Here is a 27,733-nt window from a genome sequence, read left to right on the forward strand (position 1 = left end):
AGTGTATAACCCGCCAGCTGTATGTTATTCATGTCTTCGTTCAGCCACGACTCAGTGAAACATAAGATATTACAGTTTTTAATGTCCCGTTGGTAGGGTATACGTGCTTGTAGTTCGTACACATTGAACTATGCTCAAAAATGCAATTTCAGAAAGTGGGGGGGAACATGACCCCCCCCCCACCCACCCCCCGTGAAAGTTGTGTCCGTGTACATGTATCAATACAATATCAAGGCTATATGAGCCTTATTCACGTCCACAAGACTGAAGTCAACTGAAAATGTTCAGAATTAATTTGTATTATCTGTGCCCAGTGTCAAATGTGTAATTGGCACATCTGATTTGCAACTATAGCCTATTTCTTATGTGTGGTTTATGCATGACCTACTGATATATTTTGCAATGAACTCATAAAACTGAATTGATTTACGGTATCCTTTAATGCCTTTCAACTAACAGCCATTCACACAAAAAAACGAAGTGATGCAATCATTACAAAAATCAGTCTGACAGTTCAAAATCTGTATTTAATTGTCTTATGTGAATACAATAAAGTAAACACACTAATTAAGCAGTAATATAAAAATATAATTTCAAAAAAATGAACAAAGATTTAAACATAGCTATGGTGTAGAAACTCTGGTAAAAGTATTGGGGGACATAGGTTGACAGGGGTAGGGCAACTCGATTCATCCACAGAGCGATTTTTGTCGGAGCGGATGGTCGGGGGGCCGGAACATAATTATAATAATTTGTACACTGCTTTGTAGACTACAAATTATAATTGTATTATTTTTTTAACCAAAAACTAAAACCATAATCTCTCACACACACAACCAGTCAAAAGTTGACACCTACTCATTCCAGGGTTTTTATTTATTTTTACTATTTTCTACATTGTAGAATAATAGTGAAGAAATCAAAACTATGAAATAACACATAGGGAATCATGTAGTAACCAAAAAGTGTTAAAAAAATCAAAATATATTTTATATTTGAGATTCTTCAAAGTAGCCACCCTTTGCCTTGATGACAGCTTTGCACACTCTTGGCATTCTCTCAACCAGCTTCATGAGGTAGTCACCTGGAATGCATTTCAATTAACAGGTGTGCCTTCTTAAAAGTTAATTTGTGGAATTTATTTTCTTCTTAATGCGTTTCAGCCAATCAGTTGTGTTGTGACAAGGTAGGGTTGGTATACAGAAGACTGCCCTATTTGATAAAAGACCAAGTCTATATTATGGCAAGAACAGCTCAAATAAGCAAAGAGAAACGACAGTCCAACATTACTTTAAGACATGAAGGTCAGTCAATCCAGAACATTTCAAGAACTTTGAAAGTTTCTTCAAGTGCAGTCGCAAAAACCATCAAGCGCTATGATGAAACTTTGAACGTTTCTTCTTTTGATTCAAGTGGATTTAACAAGTGATATCAATAAGGGATCATAGCTTTCACCTGGATTCACCTGGTCAGTCTATGTCATGGAAAGAGCACGTGTCCTTAATGTTTTATACACATATACTCTTTTTTTCCTCTTTATCACTCCCGCCTTTTGTCGACCCCTGCTGTAATAGGAGTCTCGGAGTTACACATAGCCCAGGGCACATGCCGCAGGGTCGTCTAGGCTGCATACTTTGTGTGTGCAGACAGAGCCGTATGGGAGTCAAGTCAAGAGAAAAGGGCACCAGGTTTACAGCAGATGCCAGGCACTTCAAAGTATATAAGGGCCCATAGTATTTCCTGGCTGATCAGGATCACAGGGTCAGGAACAACTCCTAGGCCTAATGAAGATAAAAATGACTAATATAAACCAAGATATTCTCCCTCTCTCCCTCCATATAAGGCAAACTAAATATATCAAATGAACTGGGTGCCATGAAAATGAAGGCAGGAGATGAGAGCTGGACTAAGTCTTGTTAACATTAAATCAAAGGAAGGTCAAAAAAATAATCAAAGAATGTAAATCACTACAATTCATGAGCATATGAGCAAATGTTTTCCTTGCACACATGCAACAACAGAAAATTGATGAATTATTCTTTGACACTGACATATACATACAGCGAAGATCACATGCAAACAGTAAGAATGCAGTTTAAACAGTGTGGAATTGAGAACTGTGTCGCTATATTCTACAGTACCTTATCATCTGCAAATTGGGATATTCCAAAAGATACCGCCCAACAGGTTGTCACCTGTATCTTACGTAGGCCTATATAGCAACCCGTAAACATCAACATGCGCTTTACCGCTCTGGAACACAAACTCTGATCTGTTAGGGTGAAACCTGCTTTCAGTTTGATAATAAAAGTCATATCAATACAACTACTTGTCTAAAAAAAGGCTGCATTTGCTTCAAGCACAGGCCAGGTCGGCAGACAAACACACAACCAACAGCAGACCAGAGTTGGCACACCTAACTACTAGGGCTGGGACTACGCCAGTATTGCGTTAGTATCGTGGCAAGGAAACAAAACACGAAGCGGAATTCACTTCTTTAGGAAAACAGCCCTAAGGTCGGAAACAAACATTATGTTGTCATCCAGCTATAGCACACAATATTTTATATACAGGAGGTTAATAAAGGACCTAAGAGTTTGTCTGCTTCGTGTTCTTTTTTGCCATGGAAAAAATTGTGATACTGTTATCGTCCCGGCCCGACTAACCACTATAAGGATATGCAAATAAATTTGAGCCTCTATTCAGCACAAAAGATCACACACCTAAGGCCCACAATCTTTACATAAAAAACAGTGTTCCTCTCAACTGCTATCACTGCATTAGGCCTAATCTTTCACGGTATCAGTGCCACCACAACAGCTGTTCAGGTTAAAAAAGAAATCTACTCTAACTACATATAAAAGTTTAACAATGTTCTGAGTTGGACATCCAAATTCAAGGAATCATATGTGGCAGTGGGTATTTTGCGTTAAGAATATAATTCTCTCTAGAATGTTTACTGTTAGTAGAGCAGTATTTAATCAATTACTATCCCAGTGGCTGTGGCTCTGACTAAAATGGCACTATGATATTCCTCACAACGTTCTCATTCACAGCATGAATTCAGTATGTCAAGGCACATGCTATGAAGCAGCCCCCTGCCTAAGTGGCTCTCTGGGGTGCTGTAATGCACGTTTTTTGCATGAATAATTGTGTATGAACTGACAGTGTGTGTGTGTGTGTGTGTGTGTGTGTGTGTGTGTGTGTGTGTGTGTGTGTGTGTGTGTGTTAGCTAGTAAACATGTACACTCTTGGAATAGAGTACAGCGAGAGCCCTGACTTCACAGTCTCTGTCCATAAAATCTACATTGTCCTTGTCAATGATGCATGTCAGATAGCTAGACTAGTTATTCTATACGTTGCAGTAAAAACAAGTCATTTGGCTCCAAGAACCATTGAGTTGTTTAAAACGCACTAGGAGATCTCACAGTGATTCAGCGCCCACAGCTGCCATGAGCCACAACGTTTTGCAGTCATGGAGGACCTCAGAGTGCCATTGAAATGTAATCGCCTGTTCCTAACTGCGGTTGATTGTGTGTTGTTTTTGTACTTGTACAGTTTTCAGTTAGAACACAGTCAAGGCCATGCTCAATGGGTTAACTATTATGGAATACCGCACATTAGGGACTTTCAGTACAATTGGTGTCTTGGCGACTAAAATCCACAACATTTAGAAATATATAAGCACATCTGCAATCATCACTGTGTGCGTGATGGAACATTATCCATTCGGAAAATACAGCACTAATGCAGTCCATGAGTCCAACAAGCGAATCTAAACATTCAAGAACCCGGGGTCACGAATTTCCAGGTTTCCATTTTGGGTGGCCACTGGCACTAAGTCAGGCAGGATGTTGTTGTTGATGGGGTCGGGTGCCATGCTGCTCATGGTGATGTTGGCGTTCTCCCGGGCCAACATGTACGCCGCCATTGTCTCCTGCGACTCCGAGGAGGGAAGGAAGGATCTAGCCGATGACAGGCGTGGTACCCTGTGACGGTGGTGCCGCCCGGGGGCGTCGCTCGAGCGGATGGACGAGTCGCCGCTATCGTCCGAGTCAAGGCGCGTCAGCTTCTCCATCCAGACGCGGAAGCGCTCCTCGGTCTGCCGCTGCATCACAGCGAAGCGCGTCATGGTCTCCTCCAGCACGCTGCCAATGCTGTTCCTGTCCCACGAGCCACCGCCGTCCAGCAGGCCCTGAATCTGAGCGCTCACTCCGGAACCCTCCGCAGCACGGCAGAAGCCAGCTTTAAAGACATTGAGGCCAAAGCCATATGAAACACAGAAGTACTTTTCATGTTCGCTGGTGGACTGTTTTTGTTTGATAAAAAAATTAAAATGACAAGTTTAGTTGATGTGCAGATCGACTTTTTCATGCTGATGGACTACGTTCATGCAGTTGTGGCAGTCAGGTCTGTGTAGGGAATGCAGTAATGATTGATAACATGGAGTTCTACAAATCCATTATGGACAGAAATGTTTGTTTTAGGAGATTTAGTGGCTGGAACTCTTCATAGAAAGTGTTTAGTGAAGATTAACCGTCTATAGTTTTGGCGATAAGATAAAGAAACCCGAAAACTTTAACTACACGCACAGTACAATTACAGCGTAAAATAATTAAAGACGCAGCACCAAGCCACGAAGTACCATGGTTTCGAAATTCCGCCTTGGACGTCAAATGTACTTAAACAAGCAAGATATCACCTATTTGAACTAGCACTAGCAGGCTAGTAGCAGGCAAAGCATTTCACCACTACCTCCGTGTTATTTCTGTGCTTTAACCCAGTCTAAATAAGGACAATGCTCCCTCAAATTAATATCAATGTGTCACTGCACTTCCAAGACGCAGTGTTGAAACACTAGCTACTTTAATCTTTTTTATTATTCAGGGAAAACCCATTGAGACCAGGGTCTCATTCAAGGGTGCCCTGATCATAGTAATACAACAATCAAATAAAAAAACGCCGAGTAATACCATATGCCAAAACTGTAATACACCAGCTAGCAACATCATTCAGATACCAATGGAATACCAGGCCTGAGTAAGAAACAGAAAAAATAGAACTCAATATGAAAAGTAAAGAGCTTAAAGCAACACTGATATTTATTTGATCTACAGTACTAGGCCAATGTATATTTGATCCATTGTACTAATTGAAGTTGAGCAACACATTGTTTCTGTAATTCAAGAAGTAATTTGTGAAACCAACGTCAGTGTGCTGCTAACAGTTTAGCTTCCTCCACTGTCCCTGTTCCCATACCCGGCTCGAACCAGTGATCCTCTGCTTCGTAACACGTGACCGCCCTCCTTGACAACGTACCAACCGTTTGAGCTATACAAAAAAGGTACCACAATGGAAATACATTATTCAATTTTTGTGTTATCCTCTACACATTTTTAAATGATATCAAACTCAACTATTTACCTTTTTATTTTTCAGTGAAGAAGAAATTGATGTCTCATGGTAGTGTGGGTTATGCAAAATGGGTCAACTTTGAGCTCCTCTCCTAAATATTGTGGCATTCAGGTCCAAAAAGTTACTTTCTGACCAAATATGTACAGTGGGGAAAAAAAGTATTTAGTCAGCCACCAATTGTGCAAGTTCTCCCACTTAAAAAGATGAGAGAGGCCTGTAATTTATCATAATAGGTACAAGTCAATTATGACAGACAAATTGAGAAAAAAAAATCCAGAAAATCACATTGTAGGATTTTTAATGAATTTATTTGCAAATGATGGTGGAAAATAAGTATTTGGTCACCTAGAAACAAGCAAGATTTCTGGCTCTCACAGACCTGTAACTTCTTCTTTAAGAGGCTCCTCTGTCCTCCACTCGTTACCTGTATTAATGGCACCTGTTTGAACTTGTTATCAGTATAAAAGACACCTGTCCACAACCTCAAACAGTCACACTCCAAACTCCACTATGGCCAAGACCAAAGAGCTGTCAAAGGACACCAGAAACAAAATTGTAGACCTGCACCAGGCTGGGAAGACTGAATCTGCAATAGGTAAGCAGCTTGGTTTGAAGAAATCAACTGTGGGAGCAATTATTAGGAAATGGAAGACATACAAGACCACTGATAATCTCCCTCGATCTGGGGCTCCACGCAAGATCTCACCCCGTGGGGTCAAAATGATCACAAGAACGGTGAGCAAAAATCCCAGAACCACACGGGGGGACCTAGTGAATGACCTGCAGAGAGCTGGGACCAAAGTAACAAAGCCTACCATCAGTAACACACTACGCCGCCAGGGACTCAAATCCTGCAGTGCCAGACGTGTCCCCCTGCTTAAGCCAGTACATGTCCAGGCCCGTCTGAAGTTTGCTAGAGTGCATTTGGATGATCCAGAAGAGGATTGGGAGAATGTCATATGGTCAGATGAAACCAAAATAGAATGTTTTGGTAAAAACTCAACTCGTCGTGTTTGGAGGACAAAGAATGCTGAGTTGCATCCAAAGAACACCATACCTACTGTGAAGCATGGGGGTGGAAACATCATGCTTTGGGGCTGTTTTTCTGCAAAGGGACCAGGACGACTGATTCTTGTAAAGGAAAGAATGAATGGGGCCATGTATCGTGAGATTTTGAGTGAAAACCTCCTTCCATCAGCAAGGGCATTGAAGATGAAACGTGGCTGGGTCTTTCAGCATGACAATGATCCCAAACACACCGCCCGGGCAACGAAGGAGTGGCTTCGTAAGAAGCATTTCAAGGTCCTGGAGTGGCCTAGCCAATGTCCAGATCTCAACCCCATAGACAATCTTTGGAGGGAGTTGAAAGTCCGTGTTGCCCAGCGACAGCCCCAAAACATCACTGCTCTAGAGGAGATCTGCATGGAGGAATGGGCCAAAATACCAGCAACAGTGTGTGAAAACTTACAGAAAACGTTTGACCTGTGTCATTGCCAACAAAGGGTATATAACAAAGGATTGAGAAACTTTTGTTATTGACCAAATACTTATTTTCCACCATCATTTGCAAATAAATTCATTAAAAATCCTACAATGTGATTTTTTTTCTCATTTTGTCTGTCATAGTTGACGTGTACCTATGATGAAAATTACAGGCCTCTCTCATATTTTTAAGTGGGAGAACTTGCACAATTGGTGGCTGACCAAATACTTTTTTCCCCCCACTGTATAAAAAGTTTTGTTCAAATCAAAAGGGGTGATTGAAATCAAATGGAATGACCCCATTGTGATTTACTTCTTCCTGTCCTTGGTCATAATAGAGAGACTGATGCTGAATGGAATGAGATGTCTCCATTAATGTAATCATTGGAAGGGAAAGGGGATACCTAGTCAGTTGCACAACAATGCATTCAACCGAATTGTGTCTACCGCATTTAACCCAACCCCTCTGAATCAGGAGAGCAGTTGTTGTTGGGGGTTAACTGCCTTGCCAGCAGAACGGCAGATTTGTACATTTACATTTTAGTCATTTAGCAGACGCTCTTATCCAGAGCGACTTACAGTTAGTGAGTGCATACATTTTAATTTTTTTCATACTGGAATCGAACCCACAACCCTGGCGTTGCAAACGCCATGCTCTACCAACTGAGCTACATCCCTGCCGGCCATTCCCTCCCCTACCCTGCACCAATTGTGCGCCGCCCCATGGGTCTCCCGGTCGCAGCCGGCTACGACAGAGCCTGGATTAAAACCAGGATCTCTAGTGGCACAGCTAGCACTGCGATGCAGACCACTGCGCCACTCGGGAGACGCACCTTGCCGGCTCAGTGATTCCAACCAGCGACCTTTCGATTACTGGCCCAACGTTCTTAACAGCTAGGCTACCTGCCGCCCCATGAGAACTTCCTAAAAATGGGCACCGCATTGCCAACACAGCTGTTTATTATCACCTATTAGACTTGAAGCATCTGCTCTAACAGTCAACCAGAGCCTTGCCAAACAGCTGCATCGAGAGCCACTGCACTGAAAACAGACACAACCTGTCTGAAAAACACTGGACTGGCGCTTAGGGGAAACTGAAAGGGCCACAATTGAATAATTCAACAGTTTCTCAACACAACCAGCATGGTAGGCTAGACATCCGGTGCTATATGGCATGGTGAACTACTGGAAGGCTCTGGAGGATGGAGACATCTCATTCCATTCAGCATCAGTCTCTCTATTATGACAAAGGACAGGAAGAAGTAAATCACAATAGGGTCGTTCCATTTGATTTCAAACACTTTTTGATCACCCCTTTTGATTTGAACAAAACTTTTTATACATATTTGACCATGGTTTGTGTATATATACACTGCTCAAAAAAATAAAGGGAACACTTAAACAACACAATGTAACTCCAAGTCAATCACACTTCTGTGAAATTAAACTGTCCTTTTAGGGAGCAACACTGATTGACAATACATTTCACATGCTGTTGTGCAAATGGAATAGACAACAGGTGGAAATTATAGGCAATTAGCAAGACACCCCCAATAAAGGACTGGTTCTGCAGGTGGTGACCACAGACCACTTCTCAGTTCCTATGCTTCCTGGCTGATGTTTTGGTCACTTTTGAATGCTGGCGGTGCTTTCACTCTAGTGGTAGCATGAGACGGAGTCTACAACCCACACAAGTGGCTCAGGTAGTGCAGCTCATCCAGGATGGCACATCAATGCGAGCTGTGGCAAGAAGGTTTGCTGTGTCTGTCAGCGTAGTGTCCAGAGCATGGAGGCGCTACCAGGAGACAGGCCAGTACATCAGGAGACGTGGAGGAGGCCGTAGGAGGGCAACAACCCAGCAGCAGGACTGCTACCTCTGCCTTTGTGCAAGGAGGAGCAGGAGGAGCACTGCCAGAGCCCTGCAAAATGACCTCCAGCAGGCCACAAATGTGCATGTGTCTGCTCAAACGGTCAGAAACAGACTCCATGAGGGTGGTATGAGGGCCCGACGTCCACAGGTGGGGGTTGTGCTTACAGCCTGCAACATCCTCCAGCATGACCGGTTTTCCTCCTAATGCAAGACAATGCTAGACCTCATGTGGCTGGAGTGTGTCAGCAGTTCCTGCAAGAGGAAGGCATTGATGCTATGGACTGGCCCGCCCGTTCCCCAGACCTGAATTCAATTGAGCACATCTGGGACATCATGTCTCGCTCCATCCACCAACACCACGTTGCACCACAGACTGTCCAGGAGTTGGCGGATGCTTTAGTCCAGGTCTGGGAGGAGATCCCTCAGGAGACCATCCGCCACCTCATCAGGAGCATGCCCAGGCGATGTAGGGAGGTCATACAGGCACGTGGAGGCCACACACACACTACTGAGCCTCATTTTGACATGTTTTAAGGACATTACATCAAAGTTGGATCAGCCTGTAGTGTGGTTTTCCACTTTAATTTTGAGGGTGACTCCAAATCCAGACCTCCATGGGTTGATACATTTGATTCCCATTGATAATTTGTGTGTGATTGTGTTGTCAGCACATTCAACAATGTAAAGAAAAAAGTATTTAATAAGATTATTTCATTCATTCAGATCTAGGATGTGTTGTTTAAGTGTTCCCTTTATTTTTTTGAGCAGTGTATATAAACTCAGCAAAAAAAGAAACTTCCCTTTTTCAGGACCCTGTCTTTCAAAGATAATTCGTAAAAATCCAAATAACTTCACAGATCTTCATTGTAAAGGGTTTAAACACTGTTTCCCATGCATGTTCAATGAACCATAAACAATTAATGAACATGCACCTGTGGAACGGTCGTTAAGACACTAACAGCTTACAGACGGTAGGCAATTAAGGTCACAGTTATGAAAACTTAGGACACTAAAAGAGGCCTTTCTACTGACTCTGAAAAACACCCCAAAGAAAGATGCCCAGGGTCCCTGCTCATCTGCGTGAACGTGCCTTAGGCATGCTGCAAGGAGGCATGAGGACTGCAGATGTGGCCAGGGCAATAAATTGCAATGTCCGTACTGTGAGACGCCTAAGACAGCGCTACATGAGGGACAGCTGATCGTCCTCGCAGTGGCAGACAACGTGTAACAACACCTGCACAGGATCGGTACATCCGAACATCACACCTGCGGGACAGGTACAGGATGGCAACAACAACTGCCCGAGTTACACCAGGAACGCACAATCCCTCCATCAGTGCTCAGACTTTCCGCAATAGGCTGGACTGTTGTAAGGCAGGTCCTCACCAGCCATCACCGGCAACAACGTCGCCTATGGGCGCAAACCCACCGTCGCTGGACCAGACAGGACTGGTAAGAAGTGCTCTTCACTGACGAGTTGCGGTTTTGTCTCACCAGGGGTGATGGTCGGATTCGCGTTTATCGTCGAAGGAATGAGCGTTTCACCAAGGCCTGTACTCTGGAGCGGGATCGATTTGGAGGTGGAGGGTCCGTCATGGTCTGGGGCGGTGTGTCACAGCATCATCGGACTGAGCTTGTTGTTATTGCAGGCAATCTCAACGCTGTGCGTTACAGGGAAGACATCCTCCTCCCTAATGTGGTACCATTCCTGCAGGCTCATCCTGACATGACTCTCCAGCATGACAATGCCACCAGCCATACTGCTCGTTCTGTGCGTGATTTCCTGCAAGACAGGAATGTCAGTGTTCTGCCATGGCCAGCGAAGAGCCCGGATATCAATCTCATTGAGCACGTCTGGGACCTGTTGGATCTCACAGCAAGAACTAGCAAATGTGGTGCAGTCCATGAGTCGGAGAGGACACTGCAGTACTTAATGCAGCTGGTGGCCACACCAGATACTGACTCTTATTTTTGATTTTGACCCCCCCCTTTGTTCAGGGACACATTATTCAAGTCTGTGGAACTTGTTCAGTTTATGTCACAGTTGTTGAATCTTGTTATGTTCATACAAATATTTACACATGTTAAGTTTGCTGAAAATAAACGCAGTTGACAGTGAGAGTGACATATATATATATATATATATAAATCAAGCAAACGCTTGATTGCAGTTGTTGCTGCTAAGGGTGGCCCAACCAGTTATTAGGTTGTAGGGGGCAATCACTTTTTCACACAGGGCCATGTGGGTTTGGATTTTGTTTTCCCTTAATAATAACAACCTTCATTTCAAAACTGCATTTTGTGTTTACTTGTGTGATCTTTGACTAATATTTATATTTGTTTGATGATCTGAAACATTTAAGTGTGACAAACATGCAAACAAATCAGGAAGGGGGCAAACACTTTTTCACACCACTGTATGTACAGTGGGGAAAAAAAGTACTTATTTTCCACCATAATTTGCAAATAAATTCATTAAAAATCCTACAATGTGATTTTCTGGATTTTTTCCCCTCAATTTGTCTGTCATAGTTGACGTGTACCTATGATGAAAATTACAGGCCTCTCATCTTTTTAAGTGGGAGAACTTGCACAATTGGTGGCTGACTAAATACTCCCCCCCCCCCCCCACTGTATATATGTGTATGTATATATACATATATATTTATTTTTTTAATGGGCGTTTACGCGTTTTTAGATAATTGACGTTAAAGGATAAAAAAATTAAATATTTTATTAAAAACAAAAATTATATATAGTTTGACAAACCTGTTTGTATGTGTTTAAAAATATCTAACTCAACCGTTTATCTTTTCCAGTGATGAAGACATGGATGTCTCATGGTAGGGTGGGGTATGCAACATGGGTCAATTTCACTTTCTGACCACTTCTACAATGGACAAATATGTATGGAAAGTTTCGTTTAAATCAAAAGAGGTGCGATCAAAAAGTAATTGAAATCAAATGGAACAACGCATTACTATGTATGGAAAGTGGAGCCTTCAATGGGAATGACGCATTTACTACTATGATATGTCACAGCTTTGAGATACTACACTGCTCAAAAAAATTAAGGGAACACTAAAATAACACATCCTAGATCTGAATGAATGAAATAATCTTATTAAATACTTTTTTCTTTACATAGTTGAATGTGCTGACAACAAAATCACAAAAATGATTAATGGAAATCAAATGTATCAACCCATGGAGGTCTGGATTTGGAGTCACCCTCAAAATTAAAGTGGAAAACCACACTACAGGCTGATCCAACTTTGATGTAATGTCCTTAAAACAAGTCAAAATGAGGCTCAGTAGTGTGTGTGGCCTCCACGTGCCTGTATGACCTCCCTACAACGCCTGGGCATGCTCCTGATGAGGTGGCGGATGGTCTCCTGAGGGATCTCCTCCCAGACCTGGACTAAAGCATCCGCCAACTCCTGGACAGTCTGTGGTGCAACGTGGCGTTGGTGGATGGAGCGAGACATGATGTCCCAGATGTGCTCAATTGGATTCAGGTCAGGGGAACGGGCGGGCCAGTCCATAGCATCAATGCCTTCCTCTTGCAGGAACTGCTGACACACTCCAGCCACACGAGGTCTAGCATTGTCTTGCATTAGGAGGAACCCAGGGCCAACCGCACCAGCATATGGTCTCACAAGGGGTCTGAGGATCTCATCTCGGTACCTAATGGCAGTCAGGCTACCTCTGGCGAGCACATGGAGGGCTGTGCGGCCCCCCAAAGAAATGCCACCCCACACCATGACTGACCCATCGCCAAACCGGTCATGCTGGAGGATGTTGCAGGCAGCAGAACGTTCTCCACGGCATCTCCAGACTCTGTCACGTGCTCAGTGTGAACCTGCTTTCATCTGTGAAGAGCACAGGGCGCCAGTGGCGAATTTGCCAATCTTGGTGTTCTCTGGCAAATGCCAAATGTACTGCACGGTGTTGGGCTGTAAGCACAACCCCCACCTGTGGACGTCGGGCCCTCATACCACCCTCATGGAGTCTGTTTCTGACCGTTTGAGCAGACACATGCACATTTGTGGCCTGCTGGAGGTCATTTTGCAGGGCTCTGGCAGTGCTCCTCCTGCTCCTCCTTGCACAAAGGCAGAGGTAGCAGTCCTGCTGCTGGGTTGTTGCCCTCCTACGGCCTCCTCCACGTCTCCTGATGTACTGGCCTGTCTCCTGGTAGCGCCTCCATGCTCTGGACACTACGCTGACAGACACAGCAAACCTTCTTGCCACAGCTCGCATTGATGTGCCATCCTGGATGAGCTGCACTACCTGAGCCACTTGTGTGGGTTGTAGAATCCGTCTCATGCTACCACTAGAGTGAAAGCACTGCCAGCATTCAAAAATGACCAAAACATCAGCCAGGAAGCATAGGAACTGAGAAGTGGTCTGTGGTCACCACCTGCAAAACCAGTCCTTTATTGGGGGTGTCTTGCTAATTGCCTATAATTTCCACCTGTTGTCTATTCCATTTGCACAACAGCATGTGAAATGTATTGTCAATCAGTGTTGCTTCCTAAGTGGACAGTTTGATTTCACAGAAGGGTGATTGACTTGGAGTTACATTGTGTTGTTTAAGTGTTCCCTTTATTTTTTTGAGGAGTGTACTATGTCACAAGGTTACCACACAGTGGTCATATACTGTGGTAAAAAATGTATCCCTACAGCAGCACAAAACAATAACCCAATTGTAACACTCAGTAAATTATGTCTACATTCCCACAACGACAGTCACAGTTCAACAAGAACACTGCCGACGTGTGGATTACGTGGTGAGTGATGTGTTGTAACCTTCAAAAGGCATGGTGAATCGAGACAAATGAAACAGTGGAAAAGTCATTAAAACATTCAACAATCAGTGATGCCTGTGCTAGAATCCATTTCAGATGAGCAAACATTAATAACCAGAAGCGTCAGTCAGTGTTTGTATTGGCCGGGGACACTATTGTTACTTGATGTCTCTGGTGACTGTATGTGGAGTGATTAATCTGAAATGTCTGTGGGAAATGTGTATTTTTGTAATAATTACAGTGCATTCGGAAAGTATTCATACTTTTCCCACATTTTGTTCCATTTTAGAATGAGGATGTAATGTTATTTTTTTATTATGTTCCTCAAACTACACACAATACCCCATAATGACGAAGCGAAAACAGGTTTTTGAAACTTATTTATAAGTATTCAGACCCTTCGCTATGAGACTCGAAATTTAGCTCAGGTGCATCCTGTTTCCATTGATCATCCTTGAGCTGTTTCTACAACTTGATTGGAGTCCACCTGTGGTAAATTCAATTGATTGGACATGATTTGGAAAGGCACACACCTGTCTACAGTGAGGGAAAAAAGTATTTGATCCCCTGCTGATTTTGTACGTTTGCCCACTGACAAAGACATGATCAGTCTATAATTTTAATGGTAGGTTTATTTGAACAGTGAGAGACTGAACAAAAAAATTCAGAAAACCCATGTAAAAAAATATATAAATTGATTTGCATTTTAATAAGGGAAATAAGTATTTGACCCCCTCTCAATCAGAAAGATGTCTGGCTCCCAGGGGTCTTTTATACAGGTAACGAGCTGAGATTAGGAGCACACTTTTAAAAGGGAGTGCTCCTAATCTCAGTTTGTTACCTGTATAAAAGACACCTGTCCACAGAAGCAATCAATCAATCAGATTCCAAACTCTCCACCATGGCCAAGACCAAAGAGCTCTCCAAGAATGTCAGGGACAAGATTGTAGACCTACACAAGGCTGGAATGGGCTACAAGACCATCGGCAAGCAGCTTGGTGAGAAGGTGACAACAGTTGGTGCGATTATTCACAAATGGAAGAAACACAAAAGAACTGTCAATCTCCCTCGGCCTGGGGCTCCATGCAAGATCTCACCTCGTGGAGTTGCAATGATCCTGAGAACGGTGAGGAATCAGCCAAGAACTACACGGGAGGATCTTGTCAATGATCTCAAGGCATCTGGGACCAAAGTCGCCAAGAAAACAATTGGTAACACACTACACCGTGAAGGACTGAAATCCTGCAGTGCCCACAAGGTCCCCCTGCTAAAGAAAGCACATATACAGGCCCGTCTGAAGTTTGCCAATGAACATCGGAATGATTCAGAGGAGAACTGGGTGAAAGTGTTGTGGTCAGATGAGACCAAAATCGAGCTCTTTGGCATCAACTCAACTCGCCGTGTTTGGAGGAGGAGGAATGCTGCCTATGACCCCAAGAACACCATCCCCACCGTCAAACATGGAGGTGGAAACATTATGCTTTGGGGTGTTTTTCTGCTAAGGGGACAGGACACCTTCACCGCATCAAAGGGACAATGGACGGGGCCATGTACCGTCAAATCTTGGGTGAGAAGCTCCTCTCAGCCAGGGCATTAAAAATGGGTTGTGGATGGGTATTCCAGCATGACAATGACCCAAAACACACGGCCAAGGCAACAAATGAGTGGCTCAAGAAGAAGCACATTAAGGTCCCGGAGTGGCCTAGCCAGTCTCCAGACCTTAATCCCATAGAAAATCTGTGGAGGGAGCTGAAGGTTCGAGTTGCCAAACGTCAACCTCGAAACCTTAATGACTTGGAGAAGCTCTGCAAAGAGGAGTTGGAAAAAATCCCTCCTGAGATGTGTGCAAACCTGGTGGCCAACTACAAGAAATGTCTGACCTCTGTGATTGCCAACAAGTGTTTTGCCACCAAGTATTAAGTCATGTTTTGCAGAGGGGTCAAATACTTATTTCCCTCATTAAATTGCAAATCAATTTCTAACATTTTTGACATTCGTTTTTCTGGATTTTGTTGTTGTTATTCTGTCTCTCACTGTTCAAATAAACCTACCATTAAAATTATAGACTGCTCATGTCTTTGTCGGTGGGCAAACGTACAAAATCAGCAGGGGATCAAATACTTTTTTCCCCTCACTGTAGATAAGGTCCCTCAGTTGACAGTGCATGTCAGAGCAAAAACCAAGCCATGAGGTCGAAGAAATTCTGCGTAGAGCTCCAAGACAGGATTGTGTCAAGGCACAGATCTGGGGAAGGTACCAAAAAATGTCTACAGCATCATAGGTCCCCAAGAACACAGTGGCCTCCATTAATCTTAAATGGAAAAGGTTTGGAACCACCAAGACTCTTCCTAGAGCTGGACGCCAAATAAACTGAGCAATCCGGGGAGAAGGGCCTTGGTCAGGGAGGTGACCAAGAACCCGCTAGTCACTCTGACAGAGCTCCAGAGTTCTTGTGTGGAGATGGGAGAATCTTCCAATTGGCAGCACTCCACCAATCAGGCCTTTATGGTAGAGTGGCCAGACATGACAGCCCACTTGGAGTTTGCCAAAAGGCACCTAAAGGACTCTCAGACCATGAGAAACAAGATTCTCTGTTCTGATGAAACCAAGATTGAACTATTTGGCCTGAATGCCAAGCGTCACGTCTGGAGGAAACCTGACACCATCCCTACGGTGAAGCATGGTGGTGGCAGCATCATGATGTGGGGATGTTTTTCAGTGGAAGAGACTGGGAGACTAGTCAAGATCGAGGGAAAGATGAACGGAGCAAAGTACAGAGAGATCCTTGATGAAAACCTTCTCCACAGCGCTCAGGAACTCAGACTGGGGCGAAGGTTCACCTTCCAACAGGACAATGACCCTAAACACACAGTCAAGACAACGCATGAGTGGCTTCGGGACAAGTCTCTGAATGTCCTTGAGTGGCCCAGCCAGAGCCCGGACTTGAACCCGATCGAACATCTCTGGAGAGACCTGAAAATAGCTGTGCAGCGAAGCTCCCCATCCAACCTGACAGAGTTTGAGAGGATCTGCAGAGAAGAATGGGAGAAACTCCCCAAATACAGGTGTGCCAAGCTTGTAATGTCATACCCAAGAAGACTCAAGGCTGTAATCGCTGCCAAAGGTGCTTCAACAAAGTACTGAATAAAGGGTCTGAATACTTAAGTAAATGTGATTTCAGTTTTTAATTTTTAAATACATTTGCAAACATTTCTAAAAACCTGATTTTGCTGTCATTACGAGGGTAATGTGTGTAACAAAACGTGGAAAAGGTCAAGGGGTCTGAATACTTTCCGAATGCACTGTAATGTGATCTGTAGCAAATGTACAGCACCAGTCAAAAGTTTGGACACACCTACTCATTCAAGGGATTTTCCTTATTTTTACTATTTTCTACATTGTAGAATAATAGTGAATACATCAAAATTATGAAATAGCACATATGGGATCATGTAGCCACCATTTGCACACTCTTGGCATTCTCTCAACCAGCTTCATGAGGAATGCTTTTCCAACAGTCTTGAAGAAGTTTTCACATATGCTGAGCACTTGTTGGCTGCTTTTCCTTCACTCTGCGGTCCAACTCATCCCAAACAAACAATCTCCATTGAGTTGAGGTCGGGTGATTGTGGAGGGCAGGTCATCTGATGCAGCACTCCATCACTCTCCTTCTTGGTAAAATGGCCCTTACACAGCCTGGAGGTGTGTTTTAGGTCATTGTCCTGTTGAAAAACAAATGATAGTCCCACAAAGCGCAAACCAGATGGGATGGCGTATCGCTGCAGAATGCTGTGGTAGCCATGCTGGGTAAGTGTGCCTTGAATTCTAAATAAATCACTGACAGTGTCACTAACAAAGCACCCCCACACCATCACACCTCCTCCTCCATGCTTAATGGTGGGAACTACACATGTGGAGATCATCCGTTCACCTACTACTCTGCGTTTCACAAAGGTGGTTGGAACCAAAAATCTCAAATTTGGACTCATCAGACCAAAGGACAGATTTCCACCGGTCTAATGTCCATTGCTTGTGTTTCTCAGCCTAAGCAAGTCTCTTCTTATGATTGGTGTCCTTTAGTAGTGGTTTCCTTGCAGCAATTCGACCTGATTCACGCAGTCTCCTCTGAACAGTTGATGTTGAGATGTGTCTGTGACTTGAACTCTGTGAAGCATTTATTTGGGCTGCAATTTCTGAGGCTGCCAACTCTAATGAACTTATCCTCTGCAGCAGAGGTAACTCTGGGTCTTCCATTCCTGTGGCGGTCCTCATGAGAGCCAGTTTCATCATAGCGCTTGATGGTTTTTGCGACTGCACTTGAAGGAACGTTCAAAGTCCTTGACATTTCCGGATTGAATGTCTTAAAGTAATGATGGACTGTCGTTTCTCTTTGCTTATTTGAGCTGTTCTTGCCATGATATGGACTTGGTCTTTTACCAAATAGGGCTATCTTCTGCATACCACCTCTACCTTGTCACAACACATTTTTTACATTTTAGTCATTTAGCAGACGCTCTTATCCAGAGCAACTTACAGTTAGTGAGTGCATACATTTTCATACTGGCCCCCCGTGGGAAACAAACCCACAACCCTGGCGTTGCAAGCGCTATGCTTTACCAACTGCTCTACCAACTGATTGGCTCAAACGCATTAAGGAGGAAAGAAATTCCACAAATTAACTTTAAACAAGGCACACCTGTTAATTGAAATGCATTCCAGGTGACTACCTCATGAGGCTGGTTGAGAGAATGCCAAGAGTGTGCAAAGCTGTCATCAAGGCAAAGGGTGGCTACTTTGAAAAATGTCAAATATATTTGGATTTGTTTAACACTTTTTTCGTTACTACATTATTCCATATGTGTTATTTCATAATTTTGATGTCTTCCCTATTATTATAGAAAATAGTAAAAATTAAGAAAACCCTGGAATGAGTAGGTGTGTCCAAACTTTTGACTGTTACTGTATAGTGATTGTTACTTTATGGTGTGCTAAATGTGGGTTACTTGGAATGTCTGTAGTAAATGCATTTAACATGGGATATACGTGTGGCGAATATTACCCCTGGGTGGGTTGGGTAAATGTGTCTGGTGTTGATTGTTACCTGGGATGTCTGTGGTGATTGTCTTGCCGCCTGATGTCTCGTCTTCAGAAGAGCTGGTGCTAGAGTCACAGGTGAGGTCACTGTCACTCGTACTGCTGTCCTGCAGCAGGTTGTACTTCTTCCTCGCCGCTGCCTCACGCTTCTGCCTCAAAAGCCGTATCCGCTCCTTGTGCTTCTGGCTCCGGTGACCTTTGACTTTAGCCAGCCGGCCGTTGGTCTGCTTCTCGCCGCCTGCGCCTCCTGCCACAGCCGGCTGGCTGCGGTTCTTCTTGGCTGCCATTGTGTTGGTGGACATCTCGCTTTCAGAACGTGAACGCCGGGCCTTTCGCCCACTTGATGCTGACGTTTGGCCTCCTGCTGCCAGCTCGGTGTCGGCCCCGGCCACCGTGGTGCCCTCCTCCCCAGACGCCCGCGAGGCGGCTCCCTCCTCACCAGAGGAGAGTGTGTCTGAGTCAGCCAGGTGGCCACTGGAGGACGGTGAGAGTATGCAGGGGTTGGAGGAGTCGCTCTCGTGGACGCAGCCCGAGGCAGGCTTGTCGCTGCCAGTGGAGGCGTGCTGGGACTCTGGGGAGTCTCTCCTTAGCTCCTTCATGAGGCAGGGCATGGAGAGCAGGCTGGGCTCACCCTCCATTTGCAGGGGGCTGTCCCCCTCCTTTTCTCCTGGTGGAAAGCTGGTGGTGGTCTCTGTTTTAAGGGGCTCCCCCTGCTCCCCCCTAAAAGCAGCTGCTGACCCCACCTGTGCAGGACACTCTGGGAGGGTCTCGCCATCCACAAACTCCTCTTTGTCTGCCATCTTAATGCTAGTTGAGCGTAGGGCCCCGTGGTCTGACTGTCTTAGAAGGGTGGGCCTGGACAGGAACTCACCTGGAACAACAATATATATAAAGGGAAAGGGGGATACCGAGTCAGTTGTACTGAAATGTGTCTTCCGCATTTTTTGTATATATACACACTACCGTTCAAAAGTTTGGGGTCACTTAGAAATGTTCTTGTTGTCAAAAGGAAAGGACATTTTTTGTCCATTAAAATAACATCAAATTGATCAAAATACAGTGTAGACATTGTTAATGTTGTAAATGGCTATTGTAGCTGGAAACTGCTGATTTTTAATGGAATATCTACATAGGCATACAGAGGCCCATTATCAGCAACCATCAGTCCTGTGTTCCAATGGCACGTTGTGTTTACTAATCCAAGTTTATCATTTTAAAAGGCTAATTGATCATTAGAAAACCCTTTTGTAATTATGTTAGCACAGCTGAAAACTGTTGTGCTGATTAAAGAAGCAATAAAACCGGCCTTCTTGAGACTAGTTGAGTATCTGGAGCATCAGCAATTGTGGGTTTGATGACAGAATCAAAATGGCCAGAAACAAATAACTTTCTTCTGAAACTCGTCAGTCTATTCTTGTTCTGAGAAATGAAGGCTATTCCATGCGAGAAATTGCCAAGAAACTGAAAATGTCGTACAACGCTGTGTACTACTCCTTTCACAGAACAGCACAAACTGGCTCTAACCAGAATAGAAAGAGGAGTGGGAGGCCCCAGTGCACAACTGAGCAAGAGTACAAATACATTAGAGTGTCTAGTTTGAGAAACAGACGCCTCACAGGTCCTCAGCCGGCAGACAACCCACAGAAGAAGAGGCAGGGACACCCCGGTAGCTAGTTAGGACACCGGTAGACAGTGTCCTTCGCCCCTGCCAGTCGGGCACCGATTTCCAGCAGTTTTGTTAACAACGGTGAGGGCAGCTGTTCGGCAGGCGGGAGTGAATGTCAGTGTCCTAGCTAGCTAGGACTCTGGTACACAACAGGTGGGAGCGACACCGGTAGCTAGCCAGGACAGTGTCCTTCGCTCCAAAAATACTTATATTTCCCTTTTGACACATTTCAACCGCATTGACAATCTGGGGAAATCCTGAATATAAAGTGTCACACAAGCATGAATATGGCTGGTAAGGGGGGGTGGGGGGCTTTAAAACAGGAACCAATGGGATGCCTGAGGGGGGGGGGGGGGGATGCCCACATGCAGAAACGCCCCGAATTGCGGGCCGCTACTGAGCAAGGCTGCAACTTTCCCATAAATCGTTCGTTTTTGACAAGTGGATTCAGTTGCGGGGAAGGACGGGGGATTTGTAAACATAGTCCACTAACGTTATCCATGTATGCATTTGTTATACTAGCACGAACCCCTGAGCAGCTAGCTACGTAGTTAGCCAACTACCTAAAATGGAAGAGACGTAACATTAGCTATGCTAGTGACGATTCAATTTAAAACGCAGTCCTTTAGCTAGCCATGGTGTGCTAGCCAGTTAGCACTGACGGCGTATCTAGCTATGCAGGCTAACTTGCTAGCTAGCACCTTACCTTGGACCGGGTGTTACACGCTTGTTTCTTCAGTGTCCGACTTCTGTGACGACATTATTAGATATGATTTTTTTTTACGTATGACATATACAAATAATAAACGTGTAACGTCAACCTTAGTCCACTCTCACATACGAATACCAGCTAGCTACTTATTTCAAAATGTCCCCACCGGCTGATGTTCACATAAAAATTCGTGCGTCACTTCCCTGGTTGTAAATGACATTGGAAAAACGAGCACCTCTGTGCGTCTTGGAGGAGGTAGTGTAGCTACATAATCACTTCAGCTTGTAGGTGAACACTGTATTTTGGTTTTGAACATATATCACTAAAGCCGTGCTCACATTGACAGTTTGAAGTCACATCCTATTTATTTGCATATCCGATTCGAATCTGTTCTTTTTCCTGCAGTCTGAACTGAAGGCAAAAAGCACATGGAATCAGATATTTCAAGCCACCTTCGTAGGTGGTTTGAAGTCCAATACAAATCTGATTCCTGGCCATGTGACTTGTGTCTGAACGGTCAAATCTGATTTATTTGTGATTTTTAGACTGTTATTAGGCATATCTTGTTGCTTGCTAGCTACTCTGTTGACAGTTTGACAATAACATGTGGTAGCTAACTAGCTTGTTAATTAGTGAATGTGCTAGAAAGCTAAACAGCTACCTAGCTAGCTAGTTGACTGCTGTGGCTAGCCAAAAATGACTCGTTTTTAAAGTTTGATCATGTTATCCTTGAACATTCAAAGCAACTGGGAAATGTCCATGTCAGGCATTGTTGTCACCTTAGCTTGCGACATAACTTCTGAGTGATAGGAAGCACCACCACCAATCAGCCTACACCACTGCACACACACCCATCGCTACTATGACAACTAGGGTAGCTAATTTCCCCCAAACATCGACACCCCCTAACATCGGACACTCTCTAGCGGTTGGAGGACTAAATCACCTCGAGCTCAACATTTAAATGGACTGGAAAATAACGGTGAGTTTTGCGACCACTGATTTTCAGTGCAATTTATGTAAGTTAAGTTTTGAGCGTTTTCAAAAAAGTGTATATGTACACATTTTGTGGAACACGCTGCATATTGTACAATTCGACTGCGCGACAGACCACACATCATTTAATATCCAACTTTTTACCTCTGAAATATAGCTAACAGATTTTCACATGTTGCTAGCTTAGTTGGTAAATGTTGATAGAACTGCTAAGTAAGCAAAAAGGAAAGAAATTGTAAGCGTTAGATAATACACATCACGAAAACAGCTGCATGTTGTCAAGCCTTACCGTATCAAAATTGGAGTCCTCTGACTGAGGCGTTTTGCACAATCTGCAAAAATGTATTTGGAACTTTGAACCATTAACTTTTTGACACCTATCACTGTTGGCTATGTTTCATCTTACAACAGCTACATAGAGGCAGTATTTAGTCAAATGGTACAATGTATGCATCAATATTACACTAATTGGGACACTAATTTTCATTACAAATAACATCAAACAAAAAACGTGGGTACACTTTCAGTTATTGTGAAAACTTTCATCACCTTTCAATGCCTTAGCTTTGAAATGTAAATGTTTATACATATTCAGATTGAGTTATCTTTCTAAAATGTGTATAGTATGCCAAGTTATTTAGCTACATGTATTTACCACTGCAGCATGGAGAAAGTCAAGAGGAAGCAGTGGAGTGAGGTGGACATGTTCCATGCCATGGAGGACTGCGAGGCAGGGATGGCTATCCGCCAGGCTGCCAAGGTTAGGCATCTTTTGTTTTTAGGAGATTACCATGTGTATGTGAATTTTATCTGCTAGTAACAGTTTTCTTTTCTTATCTACCAAGGTGCATGGTGTACCTCGGGAGACCCTGGCGGACAGGCTGAGCGGCCGGGTGACCCATGGTTGTCGCAGTGGACCACCCACATTGCTTGCACCAGAGGATGAAAAGTCTCTGGTGCAGTACTGTATCTACTGCACCAGCCATGGGTTCCCCTTCACCAGACAGAGGCTGATGAAATACGCTGACAAAATACGCAGGTATTTGGTGTTCTATGTGTTTATGTATGTAGATTGGTGGACTGACTGTTCTCAATGTGTATGATGTAAATGTGAATGTGTATGGTGATGCCAAAACAAACATTTTCATCCTGGATGGACAATTATATATTCTATTCTATTGTAGGTTTCGACACCCAGGGGAAACAATCCCACCACTGGGGAAGAGGTGGTGGGAAATGTTCAGGAGGAGGCACAAGAACCTAAGCATGAGGAGGCCGGACACCCTGGATAGGGGGAGAGCTGAGTGTGCCACACGTCAGACGATGGACACCTTCTTCACTTCTTATGAGAAGCACTTGGAGGAGAGTGGGTTGAGGGAGAAACCCAGACAAATCTATAACTTTGATGAGTCTGGGTTTCGTAGCGACCAGAGCAGGCACAAAGTGCTGGCTCCCCGGGCGCAAAACACGTGTACTAGGAGGCTCTGGGGACCAAGGAGCACATCACAGTGCTGGCCTGCTTCAACGCAACTGGGGAGGACGTCCCCCCGTTTATCATCTACCCCAAGTGTTTCCCCGGTGGCCACTACACACTGGGAGGCTCCCCCCAAGCCTTGTATGGACGGTCAAGCAGTGGCTACATTGACGGGGACCTGTTCAGGAAGTGGTTTCAGCACTTCATTAAGCATGCAGTGAAAGAGCGCCCTCTCCTTCTCCTCTTCGATGGGCATAAGAGCCACATGGACCCGGAAGTGCTCGCGGTGGCACTAAGGGAAGGGGTTATACTTCTTTGTCTTCCACCACACTGCACCCGTGTCCTGCAGCCGCTGGATGTGGCATACTTTGGCCCTTTAAAGGCTGAGTTCTCCAAGGTAGCTGGAGACCTTAGCCATTTTGACCACTCCTACATGGTAAACAAATCAGAATTTGCCAGAGTATTCCGCTACCCGTACCAGCGATGCAAGGACATGCGCTATGTGGTGGAAGGATTTAAGAAGTGTGGCCTCTTCCCTTTTGACCCTTCAGCCATTGAAGGGTCCCGTTTAATGCCGTCTCCGACCCTACCGGGTCCCAACACTGCCTCTACTGGAACCAGCAGCACTGTGCCATCCATCAGCACCTCCTCCCCAGCGACCACAGGAGGACCCTCAGCCCCTGCTCCAGTCCCAGCCCCTGCTCCAGTCCCATCCCTAGCTCTAGAAGAGCACCCCCTAATAGAGGGGGGGCTGATAGCGAAGGACCTGGGGCACATCCTTACTGTCCTGAAGTATCGGCTGGACTGATACAGAAGACTCCCTGTGGTCGCCACATGCCTCACCGAGGAGGAATACACGCGCCAGTGGCAGGAGAGGGGTGAGAAGGAGAGGGCCGAGGCAGAGGAGAAAGAGCGTCGGGCAGCCCTCAGAACACTGAGGGCACAGGAGAGGGCTGCCATGGATGAGACCATTGACGCCATCGCCTATGCTGGGCCCCCCGCTGGAACCACCCGACAGCTGCATCACCCCTGCCAGTGCCTCCCAGTGTGCAACACCCGTAGGAGCCGCCGGAGTCCCCAGCTGCAGAAGAAGGCCACATGCCTACTCTCCCGGCCACACCATCGTCGGCCCCTCAACCCCACCATTACAAACACCAGCTCCTCCAAGCCATCGTCGGCGGTTTTGTCCACCACCACCCCAATGCACACCACCCCCCATGTCTGTCACCACCAACACGGCCTCCTCTGGACCAACTGCCTCCTCCGTCTCCCCTGGTCACACCACCATAGCAGCCTCGTCTGGTGTCCCTGCCCCCTGCAATTTGAATACCACCACCTCAACAGGTAAACACATGTTAAATTACGAAAAAATTACTTATCCGTTTTATAAAACAGCAATGTAAAAAAAATATATATCTTTACATATCTACAGTACATAGCACCAGCCCTCAAGTCATCTCCACCTCCTCCAAAACCTCTGCAGCTTCCTCCAGAGGTATTGATGTAAAAAAGTTGAAAAGGGTTTTCATGCAACATGCTCTGTCTAACACTACTTTTTCTCAAACTGCAGCACAGAAAAGGAAGAGAAAAGCTACACCGGTCACATCTGTCACACCACCCATGGCACCACTCTCAGGTACTTCATAATCTGTTTTTCTCGCTCTCTCAGTTGTATCAATTACTATTGTTGTTGAAGAACTTCTACATTTTGCAAAACCATATTAATCAATTTGTATTATTATTTTATTTTTTATAAAAGAAGACACCACCTGCTGTGCTCGCTGCGGGGAGCGTGATCCGCCTGCAAGCTCCCCTCAGGAGTGTAGATCCGAGGTGCCATGAGTGTGCTGTGACTTCTGCCAGCACTGGTTCCACTGCAGGTGTGTGCAGTGGGATCAAGAGCTCCAAGAAAGCTTGGTGGAAGATTCGATTCTCCATGTGTCTGGACATTTCCCAGTTGCTTTGAATGTTCAAAAGCATAGTGGCTCATCTTTACTTTCCCACCTATGATTTTGTAAGACAGATAAAGATACCCTTCCACACATTCTGGAAAAATATAGCCTAAACAGCCCATGACAAGTTGATGAAAAACCCTTACGATTTCCATTGACATTTATTATCATTACAAATACTTTCTACACTTACAATCCCCAAAATGTATGTGTCATTTTAAAAGCAGCCCTTTAGACATGGAGGAATTAATGAAGTCCACCTTCATCTCCAGTTGAGCATCAATTGCAGCCTTGGACAAGGAGAAAACAGTTAACTTAAAATATAATTGTCACAATGTACAGTATCATCACAAAATTCATGTTGTATTGTAGAATGGCAAAACTCACAAATTCTTGCTTTGCCTCTTCAATTTTTACTTCAGCAAGAGATGGACTCTAATGGGGAGATACGATATTATTTAGAAGAGCATATCACAAAAATGAGGGAAAATGTAAATGAAATTACTTTTAAAAAATACGAACATTTCTTACTGGGCTCAAATCTCTGTAGGGTTCTAGTTTCTTTGACAAAGGTATAATTTCTTGTTTCAACGTGGCAACTTCCTGCAGAGGGAGGAGAAAACCATTGCAATACATTTCACAGCAAATACTACCAGCTTAAAAAAATCATAACATAAGTATACCTCGGAGAACTCCAAGAAAGCTTGGTGGAAGATTTGATTCTACATGTGTCTGGATGCCAGCTGGTCCTGAGGGTGAGAGGATGAACATGCATTGCTTATGACCCAGGCAAAAAGCCCTAACCACCTGACCATGTTTCCGAGGTTGACTTCCCAGCTCAATAAACCACAAGCTACCCCCAATCCAACATCTCAAAACCAGAAACCAAACAAAGGAATTCTTGACTCTTGAGTCAGTATGGAAATTGTATGCACTCACTAACTGTAAGTCGCTCTGGATAAGAGCATCTGCTAAATGACTAAAATGTAAAATGTGAAGAAAATTAGTAAACAACATATTATCAGCTGCACATAAGACAACAGCGACCTCTGCCTTCTTGTTTTGGTATGACAGGTCTTTGGATTTTGCTTTGACATAGTCCATATTCAGCAGTCTTTCTTCTGCTTTAGCACTCTCCAGCGCTTGAGCTTTCACTGTTTTCTTGACGTCCCTGTAATCAGATGATTATGTCAATTAATTAACTCTAGATCTGTGCAGATGATGTGAGCATTTAAAACAAATGCAACATTTCAGATGAATCATGACTGTGTGATCCTCTTACTCTTGTAAGGTTAGAAATAGTACAAATAAGTTAATCAACATAAAGTTTTTAATGAAAATATGTCAATCATTTATTTGAATATGTTGGTAACCCGTTGTATAAAAGTGATAATGCCCTCGAAGCCGGTGTTTGTTGGATATATTGGCATGGTTTGTCGGCCCTCAACTTCGTCTCAGGACTAACAACACCAGTACCAATATATCCAACAAACACCGGCTTCTCTGGCATTATCACTTAATTAACATGTAATGCGCTGAATTTATAAAATGCATCGGCCAATTCAGAAGGGAAGAGAAACTTTGGAGGGAGCTTCCTTTTTTAAAGTAGCTCTCGAGACTAGAGTCTCTTTCTGGGATCAACTTTCACAATAACTGGGCTGGCAGATGTCTATCAGACCATGTAGATGGGGTGCTCTGTCCAGACTAAGTCTCTACCTAGCAAGTTAACCGATTACACATTCATACTTTGTTACTTTATCAAATCTAGTAACCCATTATACTATTCAATTCTCTTAATACTTTTTACACCACTTACGTACGTCTACGTGTGGGTATGCAAGTTGTATATTATTATTATTATTATTATTATGATTATTATTATTTCTATTGTTACTCAATCAAATCTATAGTAACCCATTATCTCTTCATATGTTATTTATCTCCAGTAACCCATTATACTTCATACTGTAGTGGAGCGGGTCGAGAGTTTCAAGTTTCTTGGTGTCCACATCACCAACATCTATCATGGTCCAAAGAACAGCTCAAATAAGCAAAGAGAAATGACAGTCCATCATTACTTTAAGACCTGAAGGTAAGTCAATACGGAACATTTTAAAGAACTTTGAAAGTTTCTTCAAGTGCAGTCACAAAAACCATCAAGCGCTATAATGAAACTGGCTCTCATGAGCACCGCCACCGGAATGGAAGACCCAGAGTTACCTCTTCTGCAGAGCATAAGTTCATTAGCGTTACCAGCCTCAGAA

General features: G+C 44.1%; 3 protein-coding genes across 5 annotated transcripts in view; 1 reads left to right on the forward strand and 2 right to left on the reverse strand.

Moving 5' to 3' along the window:
* Nucleotides 1-21,204, reverse strand: part of LOC311100237 (protein ARK2N-like) — a 30,216-nt gene extending 9,012 nt beyond the window's left edge. For 2 of the 3 annotated variants that reach the window (XM_084141069.1, XM_084141067.1), the window contains exons 1-2: nucleotides 21,042-21,204; nucleotides 18,677-19,540 (exon numbers count right to left, since the gene is read on the reverse strand). In XM_084141069.1, coding sequence (XP_083997195.1) covers nucleotides 18,677-19,469 — 793 coding nt within the window. In that variant the 5' untranslated portion in view covers nucleotides 19,470-19,540; nucleotides 21,042-21,204. Of the gene's footprint in view, nucleotides 1-3,227; nucleotides 4,246-18,676; nucleotides 19,541-21,041 lie in introns of those variants that run through there. The other variant, XM_084141068.1, reaches the window with a different exon arrangement.
* A 1,335-nt stretch (nucleotides 21,205-22,539) lies between these two features.
* LOC311099384 (uncharacterized protein) lies at nucleotides 22,540-23,127 on the forward strand (the record flags this gene model as incomplete). The annotated part of the gene is made up of 4 exons (XM_084140085.1): nucleotides 22,540-22,554; nucleotides 22,707-22,803; nucleotides 22,889-23,082; nucleotides 23,115-23,127. Exons 2-4 carry the CDS (start codon nucleotides 22,708-22,710, stop codon nucleotides 23,125-23,127), a joined length of 303 nt encoding a protein of 100 aa, XP_083996211.1. The 5' UTR covers nucleotides 22,540-22,554; nucleotide 22,707.
* Nucleotides 23,128-25,681: 2,554 nt separating this feature from the next.
* On the reverse strand, nucleotides 25,682-26,979 carry LOC311099385 (HAUS augmin-like complex subunit 1; the record flags this gene model as incomplete). Its single annotated transcript, XM_084140086.1, has 5 exons — nucleotides 25,682-25,759; nucleotides 25,857-25,904; nucleotides 26,001-26,072; nucleotides 26,517-26,640; nucleotides 26,963-26,979. The coding sequence occupies 5 exons, from the start codon at nucleotides 26,977-26,979 to the stop codon at nucleotides 25,682-25,684; spliced, it is 339 nt and encodes a 112-aa protein (XP_083996212.1).
* Between the last annotated feature and the right edge of the window lie 754 nt (nucleotides 26,980-27,733).

Source organism: Coregonus lavaretus (genome assembly GCF_964263955.1).
Source record: "Coregonus lavaretus genome assembly, chromosome: 24".
In the NCBI taxonomy this organism is placed as follows: domain Eukaryota; kingdom Metazoa; phylum Chordata; class Actinopteri; order Salmoniformes; family Salmonidae; genus Coregonus; species Coregonus lavaretus.